This window comes from Sturnus vulgaris, chromosome 3 (assembly GCF_052056855.1).
Source record: "Sturnus vulgaris isolate bStuVul1 chromosome 3, bStuVul1.hap1, whole genome shotgun sequence".
NCBI classification, from domain to species: Eukaryota; Metazoa; Chordata; class Aves; order Passeriformes; family Sturnidae; genus Sturnus; species Sturnus vulgaris.
The window spans coordinates 55,298,539-55,317,058 of NC_142245.1; the positions used below are offsets into that span (position 1 = coordinate 55,298,539).

Below are 18,520 nucleotides of genomic sequence, written 5' to 3' on the forward strand. Positions count from 1 at the left end.
CTACAGTACAGTCGACTGCAAATTCTGTGCCAATTTCTAGTATCTTAAGAGTGATCTTACTATAAAGAGAAATTATATGAAGTATACAAATTTGGACTCACTGGGGACTGTCTGTGTTACTTACTAGTGAATTTGGTATTTGAATGTATGACAGTTATTCCTATTATTACAATACTATTTTTGTACAGTGTTACACCCCAAAACAGCTTGACAATGTTAATTAACATGTTGCTTATTATACTGTTTAAAGAACTTTAGCAGCTCACATTGAATTTAAAAACAATACTTCATCTTCATTGTACCAAAATCACTTTAATAATTTGGTGCATTTTGCCACAATACAATTTGTTCTGTTTTCATGACAGTCATACAGATTGGACATGAAAACAGATTAATTAGTTTCACATTTTGTTCACATTTTCAAAGACTGTTTCAAATCAGGAAATGTTTTATCTGTCCTACCTTGCACTGACTCAACACTAGAAACAGATGTCTGTGAAAGAACATTCTCATCCTCATCTCAGGCTTAAAACTGAGACTAATTCCCACTATTGATCTCAGTTCAGGGAAACTTAGAGAAGTCGCAGCCCCTTATGGAAGAATCAGTGGTCTCCAACCCTCTGCCTGGAGAGACTGACCAAAGTGTCACCAGAGATGCTTCCCACCTTCTCATGTACACTTTCTGCTTCAGATGCCTTTCTACCTGGGCCTATTAAAACAATTTACTAATTGCCACTGGCCCGAACTGCATTTGTCCCTTGGCTCAGTCTCAGAAAAAAACCCCACCGATTAGTCTGCTCTTTATTTGTCCTATACAGTTTGCATTGGAAAAAAATCTGGCCAAGATCAGTAAGTAAGGTATATTGTGCTGGGGGACAAACAAGATTTTGGCCAGCTTTTAGAACATTTAAATAAAACCTGTGAGGCAGTGAGAGAGTGCTATTTGTTTGCTTGTTTATAAAACATTTTCTCCTTTTAAGTAAAAGCAGACTAAAGAGTGAGCCTGAACTACTTAAAAAAACCCATAATAACCACAACAAATGATGTACAAACACACACAAACTCTTCATGCATAGAGTTAACCAGAATGACCAATGCCCCAGAAAAGGGCATATGCATGCCCCACCTCAAGGACCTGCCACACTTCTTCCCAGTTTAATCTCACGCCTGTACATGAGGAAAGAGATCAGCATTCTATTCTGGAAACTTGAAAGCAGAGAGCTTCCAGGAAGGTGTAAAACAAAAGATGACTTCATTCAGGGTAACAGCAGTAGGTGTAGAATAAAATCACTATTTTTGTTTAACTAAGAGTGAGAACTATTTTGCAGATCCATTTCATCTGTCAAAAACTGATATGGTCCCAATTCATAAAATAACACAATAAAGCTTAAAGGCACATTTCTATCTCAATACATATGAACACATGCTACATAAAGCAAGGAAATATATAAACATGGCTGTTTACAAGCCAGTTGGAAAGCATAAAAACCAAAAATATACATTACACTATCTTAACAAAATAATGTTTAATGATGACAGTTTAAGTTTGCAATTACACGACATTCTTGAGCAAAATATAACTTCTACTTATGGCAAAAGATTTAAAACTGAAAAAACAAGTGAAGCATTTATTCATTTATATGCCATTTCAAGATGAAAAACTCTGCCAAGGGCAACACTACAGCAGTGTAGCACATCTTTCTTTCTCTTTTTTCTTTTAAAGAGCGGTAAAGGTAAAAAGATGTTAAACATTAAAAAAAAGAAAAAAGAAAAAACCAGCCGAGGCAGTATCTACATCTACTGGCAATATCTAATGATCAATGAATCTGCTACTGCAATAAATTTGCTTAAAACAAAGCTCTTCCTTTTATAGTTTTTACACAGCAGGCTCCTGATATGAAGAGGGGATGACTGATGCTGGCTTACAATATGGTTCTATAGTAAACTGTGCCAGTATTACTATCAAATCACCTCTTATGAAACTCCCTTTCTGCCTACTATGCAATCAATTTAACAAAGATCTAAACAACTTAACAGTTCAAACATTCAAATAAATCCCATTCTCCTCCTTCCCATCTATGCTTATTAGAAGAATGAAAGTCACAAGTCACTGGAACAGTCCCAGAAATTGTTTTATCTGTTTACTTTTATTAGACAAGATTGCATATTGAATTCAAGTGAGTCAAGGAAAAACAGCAATGGCTTCACACTTCTACAATATGTGAGAAATGAAGATGAGCACCAATTCTAAGGCACAACACAGTTATACCTGACCTCAGGAGCTCACTCACAATGTGTCTAAAAGAGCAAAAATAAAACATCATCTGCAAGAAATTTCACATCAGTTTTGTCCCTATAACAGAATACCCAGATCTTCACACTATGGGGTTTTACACAAAAGGAAACTGGTGGCAAGAAAAAGTCTGTCATCCAGACAGAATAAACATTATTTTCAGCTTTATAATCTCCAAAACAAGTAGCTTGACATAAATCTACAAGGGAAATAAAGAAAATACAGTCAGGAAAAGAAGGCAAATTAGAGAAGCATTTCTCTTCTCCTTCCTGAAGTAAAACCAATTCAATCACACTCACATCACAAAATCAATATAGAAAGACAAAAAAATGGTTAATGAATAATATAGAAAACATGAAGGAAATTCATTTGCAAGCTGAAAAGAAAGAGCAAAACTAAGGATGACAGACAGAAAGGATGACAGATTGTATGACTGAAACTACCTCAGCTTTCTAATTGACAGGATTATATAAACAGGATGTACTGATATTTTTAGGAGCAGGAATAAGAAAGATACACCAACTGGTGCAACAGGTAATATATGATTCTGTAGTTTATTTGAAAATTGTATTCAGAATATGTAAAGCCAGTTTTAAGTCCCAGCAACACAATCACATATATTCGAAGAGACCTTCAGAGAGAGGTCATGTAGTCAAACCCCCAGTTCAAAACAAGCCTAGCAAGAACAGGGTGCTTGGGGGCTTTGTCTAGTTGAATTTCTCCAGTGATGGAGATTCCAGTCTCTCTGGAATTTTGTGGAGTTTATAATTTTTGAGTTTGTTTCTTTCTTTCTTTTACAGAGCTGAAATGCCCCTCTCTACTGCTTCTTGTCCTTCCATTGTGTCCCTGAGATGAGTTTGGCTTTGTTCTCACTCACATTCTCCAGCTTGGTACCTCTCCTAAAAACAAAACAAGTACCTGCTCCGATTTCTCTTGCTAAAATTTTAATCAAATAAATTATAATTCTTTATTTTTCAAAGGTAATCAGTCTTATATAAGCAAATATATTTATGCTTATGTAAGTCCAGTTTGTAATTCTTTTCTATCAGCAGCAGAATTTGACGTATGTTGCCAACTTTTTTCGTTTTTTGTTTAGTAATAACTTTTGTATTCCACACTGGTTACAGCTGGATGGTACTTCTACAATGCATTACCAGCAGAGAAAGAACACTTTTGCTCAAGTGTCAGAAATACAGACTTCAATTTCTTGTGTTAGGAATTGTTTACTAGATGAACAGTTCTCAAAGAATGGGAAAGCATATAGTGAGGTTTTACAGAGAAACATGACAGAAGAAGTGTTCACCTGCTGATTCTTCTTGAGAAAGGGGCAAGAGCAGCCATGGAACCGATTTGGAGATTGGGAAAGAAGCAAGCCCCAAAGTGTTTTAGGACTACTTATTATTTATACAAAATAGTCCCATCTACACACAAATACTCCAATTATGTAGTGAAACTATCATACAATTCAGAACCTGAGATCAGAGTCCAAAATTTAAGAGGCTGACCACTACTGAAGAAGTCATTCACAAACCATCAAGAATTCAGGTAAAATTCTCACAGAAAGAACTACCAACTGCAAGAGTGTATTGGTGAGGACCTCATGCATCATCTCAACTTGCAGATTGAGGCAAAAAATGCCTACTGACCTTCAGATGCCTGTATCACCCTTGGAGCCTGGATTTAGACTGTCCTTCAGTGTCACCTCAAATCCTCAAAAGGGAATTTGGCTATATCAAGGCTGGTATCTTTTACCTGTGAATCTGCCCCTGCCTTTCTCTTCAACTCAGTTCTCAGAAATTCAAAATATAAGGAGGGCTTTATTCTAATTTTGCCTTCATCCTTCTATGATCCCTCTCATGTCACTGCACAAACCTTCTCTTTCCCAGCTATGATAGCAAATGATGTAATTGGAACAACTATCAACAGATAAATCAGTATCTTGTTACTCGTAAGGCCTATAAAATTGGAATGTTTTGTGTATTTTTTAAACCAAAATATTCAATCCATTTCAACTGGCAGTATATTTAAAACATGACAAGGCATCCAAGGCAGCAAAAAACCCATTTCAATTTCACACACTGTGATATTTAGACATTGGAGCAGCCGTGTTTCTTCTATCTTATAGGCTGTATTACTAGGTCTTTATCTGCTGAGACTTCACCAAGATGCTTATGAACAGTATTTTCAAGTCATAGAGAAATCAAGCATTTAATGGCAAAGTAAAAAGGAAGAAAATTAAATTTAAAGACACAACTGCAATCTTTAAAGTTGCAGTTACATATAATCCAAAAGACGAAATGTGGTGACATTTACAAGAATATCATAGATACAATTAAGAATTCTATTTCATAAACCATCCAGCATTTTAATGAAAAAAGTTAATTCTCAATGGAATTTTAAAATGTAGATGAAGAAAAATTAACATGTAATTACACAGTAAAATTATCATAGCTTTATTTTAAAGTCAAAGGAGGGGAGTCTCCAGTATCATTGCCACTTACAGCATCTTTTGTTAGTTTATTTTACACACTATTTTTATTTCATGCTAAGATTTCTACATTGCACCAGCATAATCCCAAAATGTTAATCAACCATGCCTGACAGAATTCCCCAGTGACTTGCAGCAAGTGCTGATGCTTCCACTAATATCCAGTCTTGAACAACTCACTTTTGTTAGATTTCCCAGGATGGTGAGTATGCTTTAGTTTCATCTTTCCATTTCCAGATCACCTCTCCATGATTAACAGAGCTGAGACTGCAGATAGAACTGAGCCTACATGTTCAGCTGCATCAGCTATGCACATCCATTTTGTTCAGTATCTAAAATCTAAGTGTTTCTTCAGGTCTGGGAACCAGACCCATACACTGTCACTTCTGATCTTGGTTAAAAACAAGATCACTTGAAATTAATTTTAATGCTTAATATAAAGAGCACAATTCAAAACCAACAATGGGTAACGAACTGTGCAGTTTCACTAACCGGACGTGCAAACTGACAACATTCAAATTAATAGCTGCATTAACCATTTAAAATATCTTTTAAGATGCTCCCTTGACAAAGCAACCCCAAAACGCCTTGAACTCCTCCCACAAAAACCCCAAATCAGCAGTTGACCACATTAGATGCAAGAATTCTCAACTACATCTGTCTTGTGAGGAAACAACAAAACAAAAGAAAAGCTCCAGCATCCACTGACATCAAGAAATTGTTAGCTGCTTTTAAAAGCACAGTTAATAGTTGCTGGGACATATACACTGGCTTTACCCTAAACAAGTGGTATGAAATGAAGTCTGAAAATGCGCGCAGATGTATTTGTGTATATATCCTGAAGATCACTCAGAAGGATTTGGTCTGATTCCACATTTATTTAATTTTGCCCAATTTAGTATTTAATTACTGTTATTCAATTAACACGAAAGACGAGGGGTGTGTTTTGTTCAGTGCACACGGGCCCCCTTTACACTCCCAGCCCCAGGGGGAGTGTCAGTAGCAGAGGACAGTGCTTACCTGCTGAGCCTGGTACCTCTGCTGGGCCTGTGACAGATACTGTGCCTGGGGCGGCAGGTGCTGCGGCTGCGGCTGCTGGTTGTAGTACGGCTGCTGGCCCTGCTGGCAGTAGCCACTTACACCTTGCTGTCCATACTGAGGTGGGATCTGTTGGAAGAGCCAAGCAAAGCAAATGCATGAGTGGAAGCAGAAGAACATGAAATCAAGCTGTGTCCCACCCATGTGGCAACCTCAGCAGAAGTGATATCCCCAGCTGCACACCTGACCCGCTGCTCTGAGTCCTTTACTCAGCAGCTCATGGGAACCCTTAGATCGGCTTGCCTTAGCAACAGCAGTAAGCCCAAGTGCCCTGCATAGTTACTCTTTTCAGGAAGAGCTTCTAAGGAAAATACCACACTTCTGAACATCACAATTTTGTAATACCCACCCTTAAAACACAGAAGCAGTTATTTGAAATATTTGCTCTCCATGGGCACACTACTCAGGCGAATCAACAGAGGAATCATTCTGATGTGCTGACCCAAGAACCGTGGAAAAATGGCATAACTCTTAAACAGACATTGAAAGAGAAATGCAAAATGCTTTTTTAAAAAATTTTCTTTGCTTTTTTTACCAATCAGGTACTAATATTTATTTAATGTTTTGCCCACAATCCTCAGGGTTTTAGTGTTTGTATTTAAGCCTTATACAAAAGTCTTGGAGTTTGGCAGGATTTTGATTTTGTCAAGTTCAATCTCTCTTAGTCTTCTCCCCCCTACTAAGATATATACTTTTTTTAAAAATAATAACAAAACAAAACAATGTGTTACACACCAGCTGGAACATGTATCACGTACTGAGAACCTGCACACACTGAGAATTTAAGTTAGAATCAAAACCAAGTCAATTACAATGTCAGAGAAATTTTCTGCATTAGTTTAGTCTCTAAGCCTTGTATCAATAGACACTGACATTTTCCTGAGGTATTTGAAAAAGCACACTTTCAATAGACTCTTGATATCCTGCCAAGATTTCCTTGATTTTAAGTACCTATGCTTTTCCCCAAACTCTGGAATTTAATATCATTTCAGAAAAATAAGATGCAGCACATGACTTCTCCCTCCAAGAATGGCCCTCCCGTTGGTCCTGCACATCCCTGCCCTAAGCAAGTGACTCAAATACCTGAGCACATCTGAAATGCTTTGATCTCTGATCTGTTGCTACTGAAATTCTGATGTAATGATACATCTGTTTATTCAACAAGCAAACACATACCTGTTCTACCTAAAGTTAATTTACTACATTCATTCAACAGTATTTGCTAGGTGATAATAATAATAATAATGATAACGATAATAATAATAACAACAGTAATAATAATAGCAATAATACAAAGTTAAACACCTGCCTAGGGTGTTTTTATTACCACAGCTTGATCTGCTCCTATTACTTCTGCCAGAAGTTGGTAGTCCCACCTCTTGGTTACCCCTAAAGTCAGCACTGTAACCTCATTCCTGCACTTGCTCTCTTTGCCCTCACTTCCATTTCCTTTCCCATAATTTCACTGGCAGTTGAATGTTTCTGTGACCAAAGCAACCCTTTCTGACAAATACCCTCTCCCCAGTGATGCATAAATGAGGCCTTTATAACGTAAACTAAAAAGGGTGTGTTGGAATATCATCAGGCAAACAGGCAGCTGGAGTCTGGGATCTGACAGAAGACCACATGGTGATTTGCCCATCATCTGCAAAGGTCACAGAGCCTGGAGTGGTTCCTAGTAAATGCTGAGGAGAAACCTATGTTGTGGCCCATCTGGGTTCCAGTTACACTGGGAAGAAAAGGAAAGATAGCCAGACAGCAAAATATGGGCTGCTAGAAAAAAAGACAAAAAAAAGGGAACTTGAATGCCAGTTGACAGGATGGTAACAAAGCAAAAGATCAGATGCATGAGCAAACAGAATATTTCTAGAATAAAGACACTTGTACAGGAGAGCTGGAGTTCACTTTAACATAGGAGCCAGGTCATTGGTATATAAGGTGCAAGAAAATGAAATTTTAAAATTAAGAGGGGATTAGAAGAACACATGGTTAAAAGTGTGAATAGCTATGTCAAATGAAGACATGGAGATTCTGGGTCATCAAATGAAGATGATGAGAAGAATCAAAGAATGAAAAATAGACATGCAGTGACTGCAGAGTAAATAGAGTGGCAACAAGAAATTCCAATAATACACGGACTTCTACACAAAGAGGGGTGGCTTGGCTCACTGGAACATCAAATTGCAAACAAAAGCACTAATAGTGGTCATGTAAGAAATATGGTAGAAAGGAAAAAATTCATGGGGTCACTAGCAGAATACAAGTTCAGGGGGAAGGCAGCTAATAACAAAGTAACATTACATGCTACATAGCATTTAAAAACTAATCAAAATGAAACTCCATCTCACCGAGGTCTGGAGCTTGGTGAGATCAAGAAGATGGAGTGCTGGAACCACCATGCATGGCCAGACTACAACAATGCTGACAGCAGCACACCAGCAAGATCAGCAAAAGGCATGCTGCAAGATTGATTAGGGGGAGATTTCAACTCCTCCCAGACAGACTGAGTAAGCAGACTACAAAGCTGAAAAACCAAAGTATCAGATAACTGTCAAAGGTTGTTCCATGGAACTGCAGGTAAGGGAATCTGCATGAAGAGCTGCTCCCTTTGGCTCAGTCTGGAACAGCAAGAATCATCTACTACTGCATCCTGCAGCTGCAGAACCACTGTGCATCAGTGACCATAACAGAGTTAAATTGAGCATCCCTACAGGAACAATGAAACCCAAGGGATCTACTACTGTCATGCTTAACTTCAAATAGTGTAACTATACAAAAATGAAAAAGCTTGTTAAAAGGAATCTCTAACAGACAGCTATGAGAAATAAAATCTGACTGGCAGCATCAAAGCTGTTTAACAACAACCACATGGAAAGCACAGAAACAATATTCACCATCATTCAGAAAAACTTGATAAGAGCAAAGGGACATCAGCAAGGCTCACTGCAGCTTTCTAGAAGCAAAAAGACATCCCCTTCAATAAGCCAGCACCAGGCCCAAATGAGGAAAACAGAAAAGACTGTAAACTCTGGCACTTCAAATGTAGTAAGACAGGCCAGAAAGAACTGTTGGAACAGCTAGAAAAGAGAATCAAATGAGTAATGATTCATTTCTTCAAACACATCAGAAGCAGGAGATCTGCCAGAGTCTGAAGTGACGAATGATGAAGGTATAAGGGGAGATACAGAGAGCACAATGCCATCACAGAGAAGCTTAACAAAATCTTTCGCTCTAGTGTGAACTGTGGAAAAATCTTGGGGTGTTCCCATGCTGGAATCCTTTGTGAGGGACTTGATAAATGTCTCTGAATCTGATGGGACTTTTCATAGAATAAAGAGACAAATGATCAGTGAGAAGTGGCTTGGGACCATAAAGTATCACTCCAGAGGTCTAATCAAATTCAAAAAGCTAAATTACTAATGACCATATACAACCTCTAAACTGGAGCTGCTTTGGTAGGTGAGAATTGCAGTACGGCTTAAAAAGAAAAGTCAGAGATTTGAGTAATTTAAGACTATATAACACTGATGACTGTTCTGGATAAATCAGGACAGATAAGAATGAAGATGAGATTTAGAAAACATCAACACAGCAAAAGAAAATCCCTCCCTACTGACTTCTTGGACTTACTAGGAAAGATGAGACAAAAAGGTTCAGGGAAATGCAACAAGAATCATCATAGGTACAGAACAGTTTCCATAAAAATAATCTATAACCCTTTGAAGATGGAAAAGACACCAGAAAGTAGGAACATGGTGGAAAGCTTACAAAAGCATCTTGTCCAACAACAATCAGGATGCATTCAATAGCAGAAGCAAACTTCAAAACAGGAGAGAAACAGGTTCTCTAGTCACAGAGGTAGCAGATGTTTAGAACTCCTTGCCAAACTGATGTTTTGAAAGCTGAAAGTTTATGTGGGCTCAAGCAAAGACTGGAAAAGTTCACAAAATACATCCTCTGAGGGTTACCAAATTTATAGAGCCACATCTGGCTCAGGAAGTCCCTGAACTGAAAATAGCTGGAGGCGTGAAGAGTACTGGGGGAAGTACCACATGCTTGCTTTGTTCTGACTCTCCTCTAGGCGTCCAATTAAAGCCTCCACTGGAGGCAGGATATACGGGACTACATGAACCCTTGATCTGCCCTGATAGAGCCATGCCTACCTTCTCGCCTCTTTGCAAGGCAGTCAAGTCCCCAGAAAAAACAATGAAACTGACCTGCAAGATACTAAGTAACAAATGTAAGCAACCTGAAGAGACAATAACACTTTGACTTCCAAAGCTCTCCATTTTCTTTATTTTCCCAAGCAAAAAACATTTTCCCAAGCAATCTGCTTTCAGACACTGAAGGTTTAAGGAAGGGTACCAGGCTCTTGTTCTGATCCTACATATTAGCTACTTATGTTACAATTTTCCTCCATATCCTCCCAATCCAAACTGTTTGAATAAACAACCAAAAACCACCACCTAAAATACAGCAATACTCATAATACTACATGTGTGTTTGGATGCTGTTCTTTTCAGTGCAGAGACTCATCACTACTGCCTTAGCAGAACACTCCCTATAACTGCTGTGGCTATTTAAATAAATAACAAACAACAACATGCAAATTAATCCTCCTGCTTTACTGATGGGGATCACAAGATACCGCTTATGGACAAATGTTTATTAAACAGCATACAAAAAAAAAAAAGCTTAATTAAAATCTCCCCAGAACAAAACAAATCTAAAGCCAATTACTTACAATGCTTGGAGTGAATGGCCCAAGCATCCTCTTTCTTCATAAAGTAAACCCTCCCTCCCCTTCTCCCTTACACCCACATTTTTTTGGCCACACAATGCAGGAGACAAGAATTTGGCAAACTTCATCATGCCTGTGGTAGTGCAGACATTCTGGGGACAGTTGAAGTGAGAACAGACCTGAGTTTTAATCTATTCCTAGGCAAGCACAGAAACTGTAATAATTATTTTGGACTCCTATCTGACTTGCACAATATAAATAGCATTATTTTGGGAGAAGTATGACTGACCATCACTGATTGCACCACTCTGAACACAAAGAAAGAAAGGATGAGAATAAAAGGAACAAAATTGGCAGCCAAAATGAAGAGATGGGGCAAATCCAATTAAACCTATACCTTAGCCCATTATATTTAATTCTTGTTTGAATAAGGGATCTGGTGGCAGGCATTCTTTTTCCAGGTAATACCTTGATAGAAATGGAAGATCTAAGCAATTTTTGCATGCACAATCCTGACTGATGTCAAAGAAGAAGGATCATTAGACAGCATTAGAGTCATTATAATAATTTTAAAAATTAAAATGTAACAGAATTAGTGTGTTAGCATAGTTACACTAATAATACCAGCAATATGCAGCTACTGCCCTTTTACACCATCCTGATGGCTACATCCAGTCAATAATGGAAGAATCTTTACATGTCCCCCATGACAAAAAGCTCTGCAAAGTCGCTCTGGGATCCACTGCAACACCTTAGATACCATGACATGCTCACTACAGGGGAAGAGTCCTGCCTACATCCTTGCTTCTCCCTGAAATCTACTGGGTGCCCAAAAAGTGAGGCATGTTACTGGATATCCATTACCCTGGATGACACTGGTAGAAGGCAATAACACAATCTGGAAGCTGTGGACCACAGTGTCATGATATAAAAATCTGGGGGAAAACAGGTTTGTCTGGCCTGATCAGCATTAAGCCCAGCTTACAGAGAAAAGTAAAACTGAACTTCAGGGGCAGGGGTGCCACTCAGAAGAAAGGGTGGCACTATCTGGTTCAGTGGCCAACTTTGCTGAGGAGCAGTGAGACAGAATATTGTGAAACAAGTACCATCCTGGGTAATAAAATCATCAGTAGCATTCCACTTTCTTAGCACCTGTAACACTGTAATTACATAGAAATTAGAATTTTTAAATGTATAGTGAAGGGCAATCTCAGAAAAATAAAACCCTACATTAGGAGTAAAACAGCATATTCCTTCACTTAACAAAAGGTTAACGAAAGTATGTCATTCTACTTGTTTTAATTTTGCAGTGGTCAATTCAGTTATAACTTTAAAGAAAGATGTCACTCAGTTCCTATCAAACCCTCAAATAAAACACTTGTGATTTCTGAAACAACTTCTGTTTCAGTTTTAGATTTCCAAAGTCAGACCTCTGCCAAACCCCAAGTATTTTCCTCCAGATATTCAAACCATGCATTTCTCCATACTTTCCAATAGAAAGCTGTAATGGAAAACTAACTCCCTGACTTTCACACACTTAACAAAAAGATCTGGTTCATATCTGGAACTTTCAAATTCACATAAGCCCAGGTCTTCATCTGTATGTTTAGCTAAACTATAGGAAGAAGAAAAATATAATATGCTTATACAGCATAAGGAAATCCTCTGGCACATGTTCAGTGAATATTCTGTCACAGTTAGGGGCAGCATGGTCTCCTGTCTCAAATCAACATGTTCAACCCCAACATGCTTGCGCACACACTCTTAATGAAGGCTAAAAATCCTTCTCACTGAATGACAAAAAAGAAAAATAATCTAAAAAGAAACCAAGTAGAAAGCTGGGTGTTAATGTCAAGGCTATTAATCAGAGGTAAATCTGAAATCCTGATGCTACGGCATTTTTTTCATACATTCTATAAATTCCATTACTTCTTCTCACTTAGCTTTGACCTTTTGACAATTCATTGGTCACAATGTTCACCTGTGTTACTGTCTTTCCTACACTGCTTGCCTTTACACTGAAGTATGAACTTTAAAATCTTATTAACAGCCTTTAAAATATTAACACTAGGCTTGATATTGGTCCACCCTGTGACACAAAACAAGGAAGCAAAAGCATAAAAAGCATGTTTCTGTGTCACAATAATACAACAATAATCCCCATTCCAGAACTTGCAAGGTAGTGGATTTTGCAGAGTCATTAAATGCATGCCTATGTTGAAGACTGCAGTGCAGCACAGAGATCTGCAAACTAGCTCAGACACTGGCAGGAGCCTACACCAAAAGCTGTGCTCAGCTGATTTGCCATGCTCCACAGAAGGGTGAATTAGGTCAAAGGGAGACCCACACTCTTACAGCCAGACTGCTTCTTGTACACAAGCCAGTTCATTTAAAAAGGTAGCTCAACCCTCTTCACGAGACGCTGCAGTCTGCAATGCAGTCATACCCAGAACTACAGAAAGGACAGGACTTACACACATGCCTGTAATCCCCCTTTCCCCAAGAACTACACAACAGCACAATTACACCACTTGTCAGTGCAATGTATATGGCATCACATATGTACCTGTCATAAGGTGTTCTCTATATACTGCCTTTTACTGTAGCTAAAATCAAAGCAACATGAGCTAACCAATTATTAATACAGACAATTTTCCTCTCCCAAAAAAAGCCCCAAAACAACCTACCAAAAAAAAGTGTAAAAAATCTAAGATTACATGATTAAGGAACTCTCCAGTCAGAAAATATAGATGTTAAAGTTCCAAAAGCAACATTAACTGAGCCATGTTACACATATATAGCACCTTCTCTTTCTGATTTATGTTGTCAAAGGCATTTCATAAAATACAGAGGATGTGAAATGTGGCTTAGTTAATGTGGCTGCTAGAATCTTATCATTTATGTTTTCTGACTTCTTAGCTGTGCAACCTTCACATCTTATTAACATAGTTTTTTGCACAGACTGTAGTATGGAATAGTACTTATGTTTTATGTATTGATATATTTTTGATGTACTGAGATTTTGAATAAGTTTGCTATTCTTCATGATGAGAGCCAAATAAATAAAGACTACTACCACAAAATAGTCAATCATTTATAGGGAAAAGCAATATCTCTCCTTCCAAAAAAGAACACTTTGATTCCCCTGTCAGAAATTGATGAAAACTACCTCTGCTGTAAATGCTAAATCCATGCCAATATCACAACCGCCTCCCACTCCCACCTTCCCCTAAAAACAACAAACAAAAATAAAAAATTTGCATGTTTCAGATGAGCTAAAATTAGTTTCAAGGGAGAGGTAAACAGCTGAGTCTAGAAACAAAAGGAAGAAATTTTTCCTACAGCAGTGTTGATTCACACAGTGCATTACAGCTTGAACTAACGCAACATTTGGTCCATTCTGCAAGTTAAGGGATGAAAATATAATCTCCAGTAAGAGATTTCCACATTGCCACATCTATGTTCTCAGACTGACACTATAGAGAAGACTAAAACTTTGCAACCGAATTGTTTTTAGAAGAGCTATTTCGATATATTGCATTACAAATAGAGAGAAATCATAGTGCCTACATACACATAGACACTCTTAAGTGATGAGTCAGGTAAGATACCTATTCTTATACTCTGCCTTCCTTTTTTTTTTAAGTGATCAAAAGAATTTAAAGAGATCATGCAATCTGCTTAAGTAATAGATTTCCACTTTATAAACCAATATAAGGAAAAGCACATCAGAACTGTCACAACCTGATGTCTGTGGTGATTCTAATGGCTGGGGCTTCAGTAAAAAACTTGAAGGAAACCTCACCTCTTGCTGCGTGAGTAGCATGAAATTCACCTATGAAATGCCAGCCATTAAAGAAAAATGCAATAACCTATATTTAACTGACTTTTAATCATATAACAAATAGTTTATTACAGGGCACTTCTTGAGCATCCATGAATGGAATAAACAGTGATCTCTGATCCCCAAATCCTCTAGTTGCCATTTATTTTCCAGGAAATTTGTAACAATTTTGACCACTAGTTCCCATATGGTGATTAAAATAAAATAGGGTTAAAAAAATATAGAGAAACTTATTTCTTCAGACAAATTCTGCAATGCCATTCAAACCTTCTAAAGTAGGGAACATAAATGAGAGGTATGGGTTGAGTTTGAATAGCAGATAATCCAGCTGCATTGAGTAATCCTCCAATTTTATACCTTTATACACAGAGAGACACCTAACACTTAACTACTGGAGACTGTAAAATCCCCCAATGAAATAGCTTTCACTCCAGATTTCTTCTGGTACATTGTCTTGGTAGGAGGAAAAATTGCAAGCATGCTTTAATCTCAGTAGTGAGAAAAGGCAGAATGTGCATACACCCTGTTTATCATTGCTTCCCTGACATCTTGCACACCCTTGAGTTTTCCTTCTTTCTTCCAGTCTTTCGAAAGAAAAGGGTGCTTTTTAATTAATTCATGTTCTCCTCCAAAGATATCAATCTTGATGAATACTGTCTTTACCATTCCTGAACTCAATGGCATTCAGAACTAAATCATTTGAGATCGTTCAGAGCCCTTCACTGTATCTCTTAAAACAGCAGGAGAAGAATATAAAAGATCTTCCACAGGGAGCAATGCCACACACTCTTAAGCAAGCTAAGCCTTTCTCTTCTTTTCACCTAAACTTGTCCAGTTCATGGGGCTTCACAGACCCTTACAGTGCACACCCTTACACCCAGTATGTAAAGAGACTCTAAAAGAGAGCTGCAGAGGGTTTTTGTACAACAGCATGTGGTAACAGAACAAAAGGGCATGGCTTCACAGTGAAAGAAGGCAGGTTTAAATTAGGTATTAGGAAAGGATGTGAGAATGGTGAAGCATTGGAACAGGCTGCCCAGAGAAGTTCTGGATGCCCTATCCCTGGAAGTGTTCAAGACCAGGTTGGATGGGGCTTTAAACAGCCTAGTCTACTGGAAGGTGTCCCTGCCCATAGCAGGGTGGTTGGAATTTGATGATTTTTCAAGGTCCCTTCTGACCCAGACCATTGTATGATTCTATACTTCAGTTTAGTAGTGTCTTAGTACAAAGTTATCTGCCAAGGGGTGCACCAATTTCTGGTCTTTAACAGAGAACCCCTCTGGTTTTGGCACAAACACCTTTGACAAAGTTATCACTTTGGAGTTAACCCCCACAAACAGCAGACCAGCAAGGCATCTTTTGTTCTGGTCCTCCACTGTGTTAAGGAGTATCAGACTTTTAATTAAGAAAACTTGCAATGAACATAAAATGACAGAAGAGATTTACAGCTCTTTGTGTTCCCATTATGGATTTGAATCCCCAAGTAGTGTCCACAGCACAACAGGTCACTCAACACACAAAGAAAAAGGGATGACCTCCCATATCTATCATTTAGGTTCAGCAATACCTGTGATAAATTTAGTCATTTGTACAGTCCAAATTCTCTTAGTTTCTTCTATTATAGCAGAATCAAAATCATACTTTTCACCTGGACATTAAAAATTCCCCACAGCAAGGAATCCTGAGGCAAAGAGAATGCTGGCTGAACTAACGGTAAGAAAATTTGATTACATTTCTACCCATCCAGGACAATTTATTATCCTGCAGCATAGCATTAACTGCCTAAGATCAGGATCCCACTCCTGTTGAATAGTTCCTCAGTATTATTTTGAAGGTACTTAGGCTGGCTTAGAAAATCAAGAAATACGGAGCAACTCCTATCAGAAGCCTTTCTTCTTTAAATGAATTTGATCAAAGTGCACCACCAATAAAACCAAAACCAACCAAAACAATTTTTAAAAAAGGTAAGATGTAGATCTTTTCTGTGATGGCTTTTCTTTCCCTTTCCCTACTGGGAACAGATAAAAACCAAGTCAGCCTCTTAAACAGGAGTACTTACATATCAGCTGTGATTCCAAATATTCCTGCAAGTATTTTTAAAAGAAAACTTTCAAATCATTCCTTGTAGCCACAGAGTTCAGATATTTGATTTATTCTATTTCTATTATTTAATTTGACCTATTACTTAGCACTGGAAAACATCAAAAGAACTCTGACAGAAACATCAAAGACATCTATCTTATAAATTCATAGCTGAAACCGTATAGCATATCATAATTTTAAAAATAATTACAGCTTTATTATACTCAAAATAAGATGATTACTGTAAATTATTCCTCCTATCAGTTACCACAAGTAAGTTTTAGAAACATCTGCTAAATGTAAGTATCTGGATACAGTTAATCCAATTCATGTAACATTATACTCAAAATGGAACAGAAAAACAAATGAGAACCTTTAAAGTCCTAACATAACTTATCAAAAATTACCTGTTTTGCTTAATTGAAAATAGGCCCCTTAAAAACCTATGAAGAATCAACCACCACATTCATATATTCATTCTACCCAACTACTAGAACTTTTTTTAAATTAACATTGCATGTAAATGTAACTCAAATATTGTGCTTCATCTGTTAATGTTCATAATACCTACCATTCTTTCAAAGCATGCAAGCATCTCCAGCATATCCACACATGCTCCTTCCTTTCTTGAAAGCTCAAGCCCCGCTTCCCCCAAGTCTTGTTGTTTCGGGCTATTATCTGAACACCTATTTTGTTTAAACATTCACAAAACAAATCCCTACACACACAAGAAAATGTTTCCTTCTCATTTATGTCCAGACTGAAGTAATATCTATCTGTACACAAAATTAACACACAAGTGTATAATTGTAGTTTTATGCTCAAGTGCCCCAATTATGCACTTTGAAACACTTTAAAGGATCCATCAGGAACATTCAATACCTCCAAACTGTAAAGTCTTGAAGAGTATCTTTTGACAAGACAGCTGCATTATGGAGAAATCTTTCAGCTAAAAACAAAGAAACCAATCACCTTTGGGGGTTTTTTTCCTCTAGGATACTCAGGCAGTAAAGAATGGTGGGACCTATCTGGTACAGTGCATTTTGCCACAACTAAGAGATAAGCAGGAAACTGAATAGTTTGTTTTGCTTTTGTGTAATATGTCCCAGGTAAGCACAAGAGACCCAGCCTCCAGACTGTTTGGAAAGCTGATTAAGAAAGAACATTTGCAACAGACAAGTGAGGACCTTACACCTTCCTCACTTCAGCCCCAAGTCAACCGCAACTCCCCCCACACTTGGTGAACATTCATCTTCTGCCTTCTAACTTCTCCTTACAAAATGTTTTAAGAAGCAGTTTGTTCAAAAAGGGAGTGCAGGAGGTGACTGTCAACAGTTTTTTGTTACATAAATAAATTTCTCTGCACATGTGGCGGAGAAGGGAAATCTGTGTTAGCCCATCTGACTTCACACTGAAATGGGTTACAGGTGCGCACACAATGCATTACACTCTTCCACAGAGACTGGTGATAAACTTGCCATATCCTTCATGTTACAGTTTATTAGAACCACTGTGTTGTTCATGACAGGGGGTAAGCGGGGGGATGTCCCAGCAAACACAAGACAAGGAGACAAACTTGTTTCACATGACAAACACATACCAAGCTCTTAATAAATAATAGGTGAGGAAATCAGGAGTGGTAAAAACAGCGGAAGAAGAACGTAGACAATTCATTGCATAAAAAACATACTAAGAAAAGGGCTTCAGGCTGACTCAAAGATGGTTAAGTAGTGAGGCCATGTTAGCAAAGGTTTTCCTCAGTAAAACCAAGACACAGTAGCTTACAATGAGAAAATGCAATGCCCTGTGCAACTCATATGGGATTTAGCATCAAGTGTCAGGGGCATGTAGTCACTGTTGACCATCAGCAAAGAGATAAGATGAGCCCATTCGTGAGCTCAAAGAGCGATCACAGGTACCAGGCAGAGTGAGACAAAATTCCAGCTACTGTTGCAGTTCTTTAGTGGGGCCAAC

The 18,520-nt window shown here is 38.0% G+C and overlaps 1 protein-coding gene across 5 annotated transcripts in view; it reads right to left on the minus strand.

The window, feature by feature from the left end:
- ARID1B (AT-rich interaction domain 1B) overlaps nt 1–18,520 on the minus strand; it is a 324,234-nt gene that overhangs the window by 238,509 nt on the left and 67,205 nt on the right. For all 5 annotated transcript variants that reach the window (XM_088161695.1, XM_088161694.1, XM_088161696.1 and 2 more), the window contains exon 3: nt 5,802–5,948. In XM_088161695.1, coding sequence (XP_088017821.1) covers nt 5,802–5,948 — 147 coding nt within the window. The remainder of the gene's footprint in view (nt 1–5,801; nt 5,949–18,520) is intronic.